Genomic DNA, 13,319 nt, shown 5'->3' with positions numbered 1-13,319 from the left:
AGTCCCACCTACTCAGGAGGCTGAGGTGGGAGGATCGCTTGAGTTCAGGAGGTTGAGGCTGTGGTGAGCTGCGTTTGCAACACTGCACTCCAGCCTGGGCAACAGAATGAGACCCCGACTCAAAATAAATAAACACCTAGCTAATTTTTCTTAAATTTTTTGTAGAGATGAGGTCTCACTATTTTACTCAGTCTGGCCTGGAATTCCTGGGCTCAAGCGATCCTCCTGCCTCAGCCTCCTGAGAGATTATGGTCATGAGCCACCACACTCAACCTATTTGTAAATTTTTTTGTAGCAATGGGGCCTCACTATATTACCCAAGCTGGTTTCAAACTCCTAGCCTCATACGATCCTCCTGCCTCAGCTTCCTGAAGCTCAGGGATTACAGGCATGAGCCATTGTTCCCAGCCGCAACTGTGTCCAAGCAGGAATCTCAAACTGAAACTCTGTGAAGTTCAGGTTGTAGAAATTATAAATGCATGAGGGACTTTAAGATTGAACATTTAAATGGTTCAACACCTCAAAATGCGCTGAAAGCTCTTATTTTAAAAGTCTTAGAAGTGATTTACTTTACATGCAAAATTGCCCGCAATACTCATTTTGCCTCAATATTTTAAAAAATGCTCCCTAGGGTTCAAATCAGAATTTTTAAAAAAATTGGCGAAAATCCCATAAGGAATGTATAATGACACAGTCGCAGGCTTAATTAATCATAGATACATAGTGGAGGTTGTAGCTGTAATCTGAGTTATTTTCTGTCTTTGTGTGTATTTGAAGCAAATGCCAGCAGGGGGAGAGGAAATGAAAACACTCAGTTTAGGGGCTGTGGCATGATTATGCAAGAGAATGATTATGATTATGGATTTTTCAAGAGAACAAAGCCTGTAAACGCACTGTCTAGAGAATAGATTAAAGGCCAGGGGCTTTCAACCCTCTTGCCAATGAAAAAGTCACTGTGTCCAGGAGATGCTGTCTGGGATCTTTCTGTGAGTGTCACGCTCTGCAAATAAGAACACCAAGTCTCTTGTAGGAATTCCAGAGACTGACGACACAGGCCTCGAGGACTCACAGGATCTATGCCTGGGACAACCTAACTTGTCTTCTGCGGAGTGAATTCCTGTGGTTGTTTTCACAGGGCAAATTAGCTGTGCACATGCGTGCACCAGCCAGACTGGCCCCTGAGAGAGGCCTCCGGTGTCTGCTCTGAGAATCAGCCTTAACCCGGGCCCTGGCAGGACTGCAGTTCAGGTAACCGGCCTTCCTTCCTTGGGCCTTTAGCAAAGTGGGCTTCCACATGCTCAGATAGGCTCTGGTCTAAGCTGAAACCATGGCAGACAGCAACGTCCTTTCAAACCTATCCCTGGCCTTGTTTTAGCTGCGATTTCCTTTAAAAAATAAGTGGCGGGTGCAGTGGCTCACACCGGTCATCCCAGCAGTTTGGGAGGCTGAGGAGGGATGATCGCTGGAGCTCAGGAGTTTCAGACCAGCGTGGGAAACATAGTGAGACCTCGTCTCTACAAAAAAAATAAAAAATAAATGAGCCAGTTGTGGTGCCTGTAGTCCCAGCTACTTGGGAGGTTGAAGTGGGAGGATCATCTGGGCCCAGGAGTTCAAGACCAGGCTGGGCAACATAGTGAGACCTCATCACTACAAAAAAAATTTTTTTTAAATTAGCCAGGTGTGGTGGTGGTGCTTATAGTCCCAGCTACTTGGAAGGCCAAGGTGGGAGAATCGTCTGAGCTCAGGAAGTTGAGGCTGCTATGAGCCATGATTGTGCCACTGCACTACAGCCTGGGCAACATAGCAAGGCCCTCCTTAAAAAAAGAAAGAAGTATAAAAATAATTTTAAAATGACAAAATAAACATGATGCATAAGAAAAATCAATGAGGAAAACTATACCTAAGGGAGGATATTGCAGCCACACTGGATTCTTATCCCAGAGATGCTGAAAGTTGAGCCTTGCAGAGGTACCGGAGATGAACACTTCAGTTGGGTTTGGGGACAGGGTCCAAGGATAGCAAGTAGGCCAGCCTCGTCCCCTGGGGCTGGAGGTCAGGGTGAGTGAGGAGGGTTGAAATTTCTTCTCCCTGGATGAGATTCGAAGGCTTAAGTGACTGGTCACACTGAAAGGATGTTCCCTTGTCTTTTTCTCCTCTCTTTCTTATGGGACGTTTTATCCGGTAGCAAAAAAAAAAAAAAAAAAGCCAGGCTGGAGCAAAATGGTACAGTGTTCTAAGGGTTAGAGTGCTCTTTCTTTTTGAGAGAAAATCAGCTTTCCACCATTGGAGCTAAATGGATGGAGTCTGACCCTTAAGAGGGCAGCCACGGGCTGGATGTGGGACTGGCTCTCAAGAGACTTTTCAGCAGAGACTGAGAGTCTGTGTTCAGACTCAAGTGTAGGTAGCCCCAGAAAGGAAACTCAACCGTCACATCCCTGGAGAGGCAGAAGCTCAAAGTTCGAGATCTGTTCTGTATTTATAACAGTTAATAGAGATTAGTATAGATTATATGGGATATAATCATACTCAGTACATGTCAATATACATTGAATAAGGATACATTTATATTTTATATATCAATACATATTATATGTAATATAATATTTAACAGATTATCTATCATAGAATTATATTTAATACATTAATATATTTAATATGTAAATAATATATAATATATTAGTATGTATTATATGATTAGATCAAATATATTATTATATATCATATATTATATTTAATATATTATTATGTATTATGCAATATATATAGTATATGTTAGTATATATTAGATAAGAAAAAAATTATACTTAATATGTTAGTATATATTGCATGTAACATAATTGTGTTTAATATATACTATTATATAATTATATTTACTGTTAGAACATATCATGTAATTATATTTAATATATTAGTGTATACTATAGAATTATATTTAATATATCATTATATTCCTTATAATTATATTTAATACATTAGTATATATTATATGATATAATTATATTCAGTATATCAGTATGTATTGTGTATGATGCAATTATATCTACTGTATAGTATATGCTATAACAGTATTTAATACTTATTACATATTGCACATGGATAATTATATTTAATATATCATTACATATTATATATGATGTGATTATATTTTATATATTAGTATATGTTATAAAATAATATGATTATATTTAATATATTAGTATAAAGTATATGTGATATTACTATATTTAATATAATACAAAATACAATTATTTTTAATATGTGTTATATATATTATATTTATGATATATTATTGTACATGATATAATTATATTTACTGTATATTATTAATATTGTGTATTCTATAATTATCTTTAATATATGCTATTATTATATATAATATAATTATGCTTAATATATATTTTAATATATAAGATAACATTTTTATAAAGGAAAATATATATATCTATTTTTCTAAAGGAGAAATTATTTATATAATTGTATGTCCATAATGATATACCCAATATTCCCTATTTATGTATTTGACACATTACATTTATATTCTATGTTATACACAAAAGGTGTCCTAAACCAAGTATAACTTGTACGACTGTAGATATGAAAACGTCACCCTGGCCTCCAGCCTCCCAGGGTGGCAATTGGAGACCTATAGCCCAAGGTCCCTAGGTGGGACCACTGAGACTCTGGTACCTACTGGTGGCCGGAACCCAGAACGTTTCTGACCTCACGTGTCATTTGGAGATGAGGCATTGCGTCCGTCTACCCTTAGGAACAAGTCAGGGCCCGAGTGCAACAGGGTGGCCGCAGCACCCAAATTCACTGGAGGGGAGGCCCTGGCTGCCGCCTATTCTGCACAGACCCAGCATGTAAAACCCAAAGCACTTGGCTTTGCGGTCCCCAGTACTGGGGTTATCTGAGGAGTCTGAGTTCTCTCTCTCTCTGTATAATCTCTAATCTGTCCCTGACATGACAAAAACAAACGTGAAGTCAATCAATTCCAGCCCAAAGCACTGTGCAAATGCTCCCAGCTTTCAGGCTTGCTCCATTTGGGAGGGAACTGGCTTGTCCTTTTTAAAGACCCCCTGCTTAGGAAACTTGTGGAGAGGTTGTGGGTTAGACGCTACAAAACTACTTACCGCCGGGCTCGGTGGCTCAGCCTGTAATCCCGCGCCTTTGGGAGGCTGAGGTGAGTGGATTGCCTGAGCCCGCGGGTTCGAGACCCGCCTGGGCAGCGAGACCTCATCTCTACAATAAATCAAAAAATTAGCTGGGCGTGGTAGCACGCGCCTGTAATTCCGGCTACTTGGAAGGCTGAGGCGGAAGGATCGCCAGAGCCCAGCAGGTCGAGGTTGCGGTGGCCGGGAGCGGCCACTGCACTCCAGTCTGGGCGACAGAGTGAGACTCCAACTTAAAAAAAAAAAAACAAACAACAAAAAAAAAACAAAACTACTTACCTTGTAGGTCAAGAAAGGTTGACTAATTTTTCTTCTTTTTTTAGAGACAGGATCTTACTGAGTTGCCCAGGCTGGAGTGCAGTGGTATGATCATAACTCACTGCAGTCTCGAACTCCTAGGCTCAAGCGATCCTTTCACCCCAGCCTCCCAAGTAGCTGGGACCACAGGAGTGTACCACCAAGCCCTAATTTTTGTTTGCTTTTGTAGAGACAGTGTCCTGGTACGTTGCCCAGGCTGGTCTCCAACTCCTGGCCTCAAGCAGTCCTCCTGCTTCAGCCTCCTCAGTAGCTGGACCTACAGGTGTGATCCACCACACTCCGCCTTTTCTAATTTTATTTTATCAATTCTGCCTGGATATATAATAATGTAGTCAATAGCCTTCATAAGACAGCACAGGCCATCGTTTAAAAACATAAGAGCCAGGCACGGTGGCTCATGCCTGTCATCCCAGCACTTTGGGGGGCCGAAGCTGGAGGAGCACTTGAGCCCAGTCTGGGCAACATAGTGAGACCTTATCTCTCAAAAAAAAAAATTAAATAGAAAAACTAAAAAAGTAAAAGCCTAAGGAGACTGACCACCAGGTTTAGTGGGCATAGGTGTGGCTCTGAGTTCCCATATGCAGGAATGTCTGAGGAATCTGTGTTCTCTCTCTCTCCCTCATCTAATCATTGATCTCTCCCTGACATACTGAAAACAATGTGAAGTCAATCAATCATTCCCAGCCTAAAGCACTGTGCAAAGATTCCTGGTCTTCAAGCTTCCTCCTTTTGGAAAGGAACCTTATACTCTTTGACCATGCAATTCAAAAGAAACCCCGAAGCAGAGGGTAGTCCGGTGACTGTTCTGGAACATTCTGTGCTGGATTCTAACCCACACCTGGGCCATGGTATGCAAAGAGCTGCCAACTCCATTTTCTATCTCTGACTCGTGACCCTGTCTGTTTTCATAAAGCAGGAAAGTAACAATGTCTTCGAGGTCTGTTTTTCTTTCCATCTCTTTACTTATTTTAGTTGAGTTCCTGCTCTGTCGCCCAGGCTGGAGGGCAGTGGCACGATCATGATCCAACAGAGCCTTGACCTCCTGGGCTCGGGCAATACTTCTGCATCAGCCTCTCAAGTAGCTGGGACGACGGGCATGTGCCACCATGCCTGACTAATTTTTTGAGTTTTATGGAGGTTGGGTCTCACTATGCTGCCCAGGTTGGTCTCGAACTCTGGGCTCAAGCAATTCTCCCTCCTTGGCCTCCCAAAGTGCTGGGATTACAGGCATGAGTCACCGGGCCTGGCTAATGTTCAACCTTTTTTAAGTCTCAAGAAGAGCAATCTTTTGAGATTCTATTTATGGTTTTAAGAGTTTTTTTTTTTTTTTGGTTTTGTGTGTGTGTGTGTGTGTGTGTGTGTTGATATTATGAGAGAATTCAAAGCTCCCCTTTCTAGTTACAGTTTTACTGCTTCACCTATAAAATTGGTTCAACTTCAGCTGTCGTTTTTAATGAAAACATTTTCTTTCCTTTTTATTGGGTTATTTATTTTATTTTAGGATTACGGGGTATGTGGGAAGCTTTGTTCCTCAGGTGTATTGCATGGTGGTGAGGTTTGGACTTCTAAGGAGCCCACCTCCCTCCTCTCTGGTGGTGAGCATGGCACCCACTGGGTGATATTATAACCCTATCCCCACTCCTTCCCTCCATCTCTCCTAGTGTCTGTTTTATATGTATTGTTGTATAAATTATGGAGGCCAGGTGTGATGGCTCATGCATGTAATCCCAGCACTTTGGGAGGTCGAGGTTGGGGGATCACTTGAGGCCAAGAGTCCAATACCAGCCTGGGCAACATAGCAAGACCCCCATTTCCACAAACAACTAAAAAAATTTGCTGGAGATGGTGGTGTCTGTGGTCTCAGCCACTAGGGAGGTTGAGGTGGGAGGATCGCTTGAGGCCGTGTGTGTCCAGTGTTTAACTCCCACTTATGAGCGAGAACATGAGTATTCATTCAGTTCTTTGTTTCTGTAATAGTTCACTTAGTAAGATGGTCTCCAGCTATAGCCAATTTGCTGCAAAGTCCATGACTTTGTCCTTCTTCATGGCTGCATAATACTTTATCTTGTATGTGGACCACATTTTCTTTATCCAGTCCACTTTTAATGGGCAGTAGGGTTTGTTTCATGTTTTTGCTATTGTGAATAGTGTGGCAATAAACACGTGTGGGAGTGTCATTTTTTAGAGCAATTTCTGTTCCTCTGGGTATATTACCAGGAGAGGGATTGCTGGAGCAAATCCACCTTTAGTTCTTTGAGAAATCCTAGTTGCTTTCCATAGGGGCTGAACTAGCTTATGTTCCCACCAACTGTACACAAGTGTTCACTTTTCTCCACGACCTCACCAACATCTGTTTTTTTTTTTTCTTTTTGGCCTATTAATAATAGCTATTCTTTAGTGAAAAGGGAACATTTATACCCTGTTGGTAGGAGTGCAAATTAGTACAGCCTCTAAGGAAATTGGTATGGAGCTTTCTTAAAGAACAAAAAGTAGATCTACTATTTAATCCAGCAACCCCATGACTCAGTATCCACCCAAAGGAACAGAGGTCATTGTATGAAAGACACCTGCATCCACATGTTCATCACAACACAACTCAAAACTGCAAAGATTTGGAATCAGCCTATACGCACGTCAAACCATCAACGGATAATGAAAATGTGGTGTCTACACACTATGGAATACTACGCAGCCATCAAAAAGAATGACGTCATATCCTTTGCAGCAACTTGGATGGGATTGGAGACCATTATCCCAAGTGAATTAACGCAGGAACAGAAAACAAAACACTGTGTGTTCTTGCTTATAAGTGGGAGCTGAGCTCAGGGCCTGCAAAGGCCGAGAGATAGTGTGACGAATGTTGGGGACTCAGAGGAGGGGGAGAGGGAAGGATAAAAAGTCACCTGTCAGGCTCAGTGTGCACAAGTGGGGGTGGCAGGTGCACTTAAAGTTCACACTTCTATTTATTTACTGTTTTTAGAGATGGGGGTCTCACTACGTTGGCCAGGCTGGTCTCAAACTCTTGGTCTCAAGCAATCCTTCCCTCTTGGCCTCCAAAGTGCTGGGATGACAGGCATGAGCCACCATGCTTGGCCCCAAACCCAGACTTCTTCATCACTTTACAAAGTAGCCATGTCCAAAAACCATTTGTATGCCCTAAAACTATTAAAATTAAAAAACAAAAATAAGCTGGGCATGCTGGGTCATGCCAGTAATCCCAGCACTTTGGGAGGCCAAAGCAGGAGGATTTTTTGAGCCCAATTTGAGACCAGCCTGGGCAACATAGTGAAAACTCATCTCTACAAAAAAAAAAAAAAAATTAGCTGAATTTGTACCCCACATCTCTAAAATAAAATTTTAAAAAGAGAGGAGAAAAATCAGAAGACTAAAAACAAAAACAAGATAGCTGGTGGGTATGGTGATGTCATGCGCCTGTAGTCTCAGTTATTCAGGAGGCTGAGACGAGAAGATCACCTGAGCCCAGGAGGTCGAGGCTGCAGTGAGCCATAATGGTGCCACTGCACATAATGGTGCCTGGGCAACAGAGTGAAACCCCCGATTCAAAAATAATAATAATAAAAAAATTAAATTAAAATATAAATAAATGCCATTCAGACCAGTGTAAATGATATCTCATTGTAGTTTTGATTTGCATCATTATGAAAATTTTTATGTCTTATAGGAAATAAAGAAAGAGAAGGAGAAAGAGAGAGAGAGAGAACATGTTACACTTGCACCATTCTTGGTAAGACGGGAGTCTGTGCACCTGTTTGTCATCTGTCTCTTGCTTCTGTGATAATGTCACTTTCTCAGAATGTATTGATAACCCGTCAAGCCTTGCTCAATTGATCAGGATGTCTGGTGGATCAATCCTGAAACTTGTGATTCATATGGGGTCCGACAATGAGGGTCACGAACTCATCCTAGAAAAAGTCCTCCATCCCTCATTGCTGAATGTCACAATGATCATCTTCGAAGTCCTTCCCTTGGGAAGCTATGCAGTGATGCCAGCACCTAGTCCACCTGTCAACGCAATTGTGGAACTCTTTTTCTGGAATGGCTGTCAGAGCTGTTGTCGTATGACCCATGATGTCCTGAATGACATTGAATGGCCTTTATCTTTATATTTTTATATTTCCTTTATCTTTGGGTCAAGAAAAGAGTCATTGGGGGCCAGATCAAGTGAGCAGGGAGGGTTTCCAACAGTTATTTGTACAATGCTGCCAACATAAGCGTATGAAGCAAGTTTGCGAACTTAATGATCAGAACTTAATAAGTAATGATGAGGGTTCTGATGGCCATTCCAGAAAAAGAGTTCCAAAATTGCTCTGATGGGTGGACTAGGCACTGGCGTCAGTACATAGCTTCCCAAGGGGAAGACTTCGAAGGTGACCATATTGAGAGTCAGCAAAGAGGTATCGAGCATTTTCTCTAGGATGAATTAGAGAGCCTCATTGTCGGACCTTGTATAAATACTCTGTGACCCAGGGTCATCTCAGGAGTTCTCAAGATAAATTCTGTTTCCCTCTTTGCAAGCCACATGGGCATAAATGCTACTGTGGGCAGGGTCTGGTCTTAGAGGAAGTCCATCTTGCACATCTTCTTGGAGACTCATATCACAGCTTCAGTCATCACACTGGGGGCTGGGATTATTGTCTTGCTATGGACATGCATGGTGTCATCAGGGAAAAAGGTAGGAGTGGAGGTCACCAGCCCCGGAAGCAATGCTTTCTTGTGGTATCCCAACACCAAGACTCTCTGCTCCAGGAGGGAGCTGTTATCACCCAGAAAGACACACCTCCTTGTCGAATATCAGTGGGTCAAATACATCAGTCTTGGCCAGGTGCAGTGGCTCATGCCTGTAACCCCAGCACTTTGGGAGGCTGGGGCAGAAGGATTGCCTGAGTCCAGGGGTTCGAGACCAGCCTGAGCAACTTGGCAAGACCTCGTCTCTACAATAAATTAACAAATTAGCCGGGTATGGTGGCGCATTCCTGTAGTTCCGGTTACTTGGGATGCTGGGGTGAGAGGATCGCCTGAAACCAGAAGTTCGAGACCAACCTGGGCAGCATCGTGAGATCTTATTTCTACAAAAAAATTTTAAAAAAATTAGCCAGGCATTGTGATGCACACCTGTAGTCCTAGGTACTTGGGAGACTGAGGTGGGAGGATCGCCTGAGCCCAGGAGATCGAGGCTGCAGTGAACTGTGATCATGCCAGTGCACCATGGCCTGCGCCACAGAGTAAGACCCTGACTCAAAAACAAAACAGAACAAAAAATCAAAACACATCAGTCTTGAGTATTTTCATATTCATGCTAGAATTTACAGAGCCTTTTCACAGACTTAAAATTACCAGCTCTCTGTGGTCTCACCCTGCCCCAAACTTGTAGGTGCTTCCCTCTACTGGGTGGTCCTGCCCCTAACCAGGTGCCCCCAGTACCTAAATTCAATACAGTTTATTTATCTAAAGAAGAGTAAGGAGGAAGAACAGCTAAAGAAGTAGAAACGGCAGGTGTTCTGAGGACTTAATCCACACATTTTTTTTTCTTTTTGTTTGTTTTAGAGATGAGGTCTTGCTATGTTGCCCAGGCTGGTCTTGAATTCCTAGCTTCATGCAGTCCTCTTGCTTTGGCCTCCCAATTAGTTAAGACCATACACACCACCACAACCCAACTAATTTTTGTTGTTGTTGTTGTTCAGACAGGGTCTCACTATATTGCCCAACTGGTCTTCAACTCCTGACCTCAAGAGATCCTCCTGCCTCAGTCTCTCAAAGTGCTGAGATGACAGGCATGAGCGCTCGTGCCTGGGCTTCATGACTTCTAAGGAATCACAAATAAGGTGTTCTATAAATCATGAATATGATCACTTAACAACAGACTCCAGAACTGTCAAATAAATGCTTCCAGTTAAATAAAACCATCAACAGTATGAGCTATTTTTAGCCAGATGATAATATCAAAACCCTTTAAAACAGTGATGCCAGACCAGGTATGGTGGCTCACATCTGTCATCCCAGCATTTTGGGAGGCCGAGGCGGGAGGATTGCTTGAACTCAGGAGTTTGAGACCATACTGGGCAACATAGTGAGATTTCATTTCTACAAAAATTTTTAAAAAAAATCAGCCGGGCATGGTGGCATGCCTGTAGTCCCAGGTACTCGGGAGGCCAAGACAGGAGGATCACCTGAGCCCAGGAGATCGAGGATGTGGTGAGCCGTGATCATGTCACTGCATTCCAGCCTGAGCAACAGAGTGAGACCCCAACTCAGAATTTAAAAATAACAGCGTCAACTTCAGGACATGAAGTTTTGTGAATGAGATGGAGCATGTGTTTCTTGGTAGCTTGTATTTCAGGACTCGCCTGGCCGTCACCTTTGCTGTGTTGCTGGGTTTGATGTCTCCTGCCTGCAGTGACATATCGGGCTCGTGGCCAAATGTGCTTCTCATGATGGCTGATGACCTTGGCATCGGCGACATCGGCTGCTATGGCAACACCACCGTCAGGTAAGGGACTGAGCGTTCCTCACCTGGGGCCTCCAGTGTGGAGGCCAGAAGAAAGAGAAGTCCCTGGTCATGTTCACAACACTTCATCCAACCCCAACTTTAAGAATTCTGCTCGGCCGGGCTCGGTGGCTCAGCCTGTAATCCCAGCACTTTGGGAGACCGAGATGAGTGGATTGCTTGAGCCCGTGGGTTCGAGACCCGCCTGGGCAACTTGGCGAGACCTCATCTCTACAATAAATCAAAAATTAGCTGGGCGTGGTAGCGCACGCCTGTAGTTCCAGCTACTTGGAAGGCTGAGGCGGAAGGATCTCTGGAGCCCAGCAGGTCGAGGCTGCGGCGGCCGGGAGCGGCCACTGCACTCCAGTCTGGGTGACAGAGTGAGACTCCAACTCAAAAAAAAAAAAAAAAAAGAACTCTGCTCATGTTGCTTTTTTATTTTTATTTTTGTTATTTGTTTATTTATTTGAGTTGGGGTCTCACTCTTTCACCCAGGCTGCAGTGCAGTGGCACAATCATGGCTCATGGCTCACCATAGCCTCGACCTCCTGGGCTCAGGTCATCCTCCTGCCTCAGGCTCCCAAGTAGCTGGGACCACAGGTATAGGCCACCTTGTCTGGCTCAATTTTTTTTCAATTTTTGTAGAGGAGTTGCACTATGTTGCCCAGGCTGGTCTGCAACTCCTGGCCTCAAGTGAGCCTCCCAAAGTGCTGAGACTGTAGGCATGTACCACCATGCCCGGCTAATTTAAAATTTTTTTTGTAGAGACCGGATCTTGCTACATTACCAAGGCAGGTCTCAAACACCTGGTTTCAGATGATCCTCCTTCCTTGGCCTCCCAAAGCACTGAAAATACAGATGTGAACCACCACGCCTAGCTAATTAAAAAAAATTTTTTTTTTGGTAGAGATGGGATCTTGCTACATTAACCCAGTCTGGCCTCAGACTCCTGGTCTTAGGCGATCCTCCCTCCCTGGCCTCCCAAAGTACTGAAATTACAGGTGTGAACCACCATACCCAGCTAACCTTCAGAACATCTTGATGTGTTCAGTGATGACCAGTAGAACTTTCTACAAGAGTAGCCTGCAGCTCTGCTTATGAAAAACCTATTTGTTTGCATTTTAAGGAATAAAGCTGTTCTGTTTTTTTCCCACTCTTTTTAGGACCCCAAATATTGACCGCCTGGCAGAGGAGGGAGTGATATTAATTCAGCACCTGGCTGCCGCGTCCATGTGCACCCCAAGCAGGGCTGCATTTCTCACAGGCCGATACCCTATTCGATCGGGTTTGTCTTTTCTCATAACTAACCCATGAGGCCACACAGGCACATGCTCCCTTCAATACTTCTAATACTGATTTTGAAGTGTGGGTCTCCTGAATGGTCGAACAGAACTTTGTTTTTAAAAAAGTTTTATAGGTCAGGTGCAGTGGCTCATGCCTGTCATCCCAGCACTTTGGGAGACCGAGGTGGGAGGATCATGTGAGCCCAGGAGTTTGAGACCAGCCTGGGCAACATAGCAAGACCTTTGTCTCTACAAAAAAATTTTTAAAAATTAGCCAAGCATGGTGGTGTCCCAGCTACTCGGGAGGCTGAGGTGGGAGGATTGTTTGAGTCCAGGAGTTTGAGATCAGCCTGGGCAGCACAGTAAGACTCTATCTCCAACAAAAAAATAAAGAAATTGGCCAGGTGTTGTGGGTACTTGGGAGGCTGAGGTAGGAGGATTACCTGAGCTCTGGAGGTTGAGACTAGCCCAGGAAACATAACAAGACTCATCTTACAAAAAATTAAAAAGTTAACTGGGCATGCGGCATGTGCCTGTAATCCCAGACATTTGGGAGGCTGAGGCAGGAGGATCATGTGAGCCCAGGAGTTCGAGGCCTGCCTGGGCAACATAGCGAGACTCGTCTTAAAAAATCAAAAAGTTAGTCAGGAGTGGGGGCGCGTGCCTGTAGTTTCAGCTGCTCAGGAGGCAGAGGAGAGAGGATTGCTTGAGCCCAGGAGTTTGAGACCAGTCTGGGTAACAGAGTGGCTTGGTGTGGGCACACGTTTATAGTCCCAGCTACTTGAGAAACTGAGGCGAGAGGATCGCCTGAGCCCAGGAGGTCCAGGCTGCTGTGAGCTACGATCATGTCATTGCACTCCAGCCTGGGAGACAGAGTGAGACTTCAGCTAAAAAAAAAAAATTCTTTTTTATAGAGGTAAAACATACTTATACAATTTACCATCTTTGTCTTTGTTATGTCTATACTTAAGTGGTAATAAATACATTTCTTTTTTTTTTTGAATTGGAGTCTCACTCTGTCACCCAGACTGGAGTGCAGTG

At 43.6% G+C, this 13,319-nt stretch overlaps 1 protein-coding gene across 3 annotated transcripts in view; it reads left to right on the top strand.

The window, feature by feature from the left end:
• The first annotated feature begins 8,203 nt into the window (after window positions 1-8,203).
• ARSE (arylsulfatase E (chondrodysplasia punctata 1)) overlaps window positions 8,204-13,319 on the top strand; it is a 20,676-nt gene continuing 15,560 nt past the window's right edge. The window contains exons 1-3 of one of the 3 annotated variants that reach the window (XM_008073429.1): window positions 8,213-8,235; window positions 10,849-10,998; window positions 12,159-12,280. In XM_008073429.1, coding sequence (XP_008071620.1) covers window positions 8,213-8,235; window positions 10,849-10,998; window positions 12,159-12,280 — 295 coding nt within the window. Of the gene's footprint in view, window positions 8,236-10,836; window positions 10,999-12,158; window positions 12,281-13,319 lie in introns of all 3 variants that reach the window. The other 2 variants (XM_008073428.1, XM_008073430.2) reach the window with 2 other exon arrangements.

This window comes from Carlito syrichta, unplaced genomic scaffold (assembly GCF_000164805.1).
Source record: "Carlito syrichta isolate Samal-C Ts95f unplaced genomic scaffold, Tarsius_syrichta-2.0.1 Scaffold315840, whole genome shotgun sequence".
Taxonomy (NCBI): Eukaryota; Metazoa; Chordata; class Mammalia; order Primates; family Tarsiidae; genus Carlito; species Carlito syrichta.
Note: the sequence above shows the minus strand (reverse complement) of the source record. Positions and strands in the feature narration are given on the sequence as shown.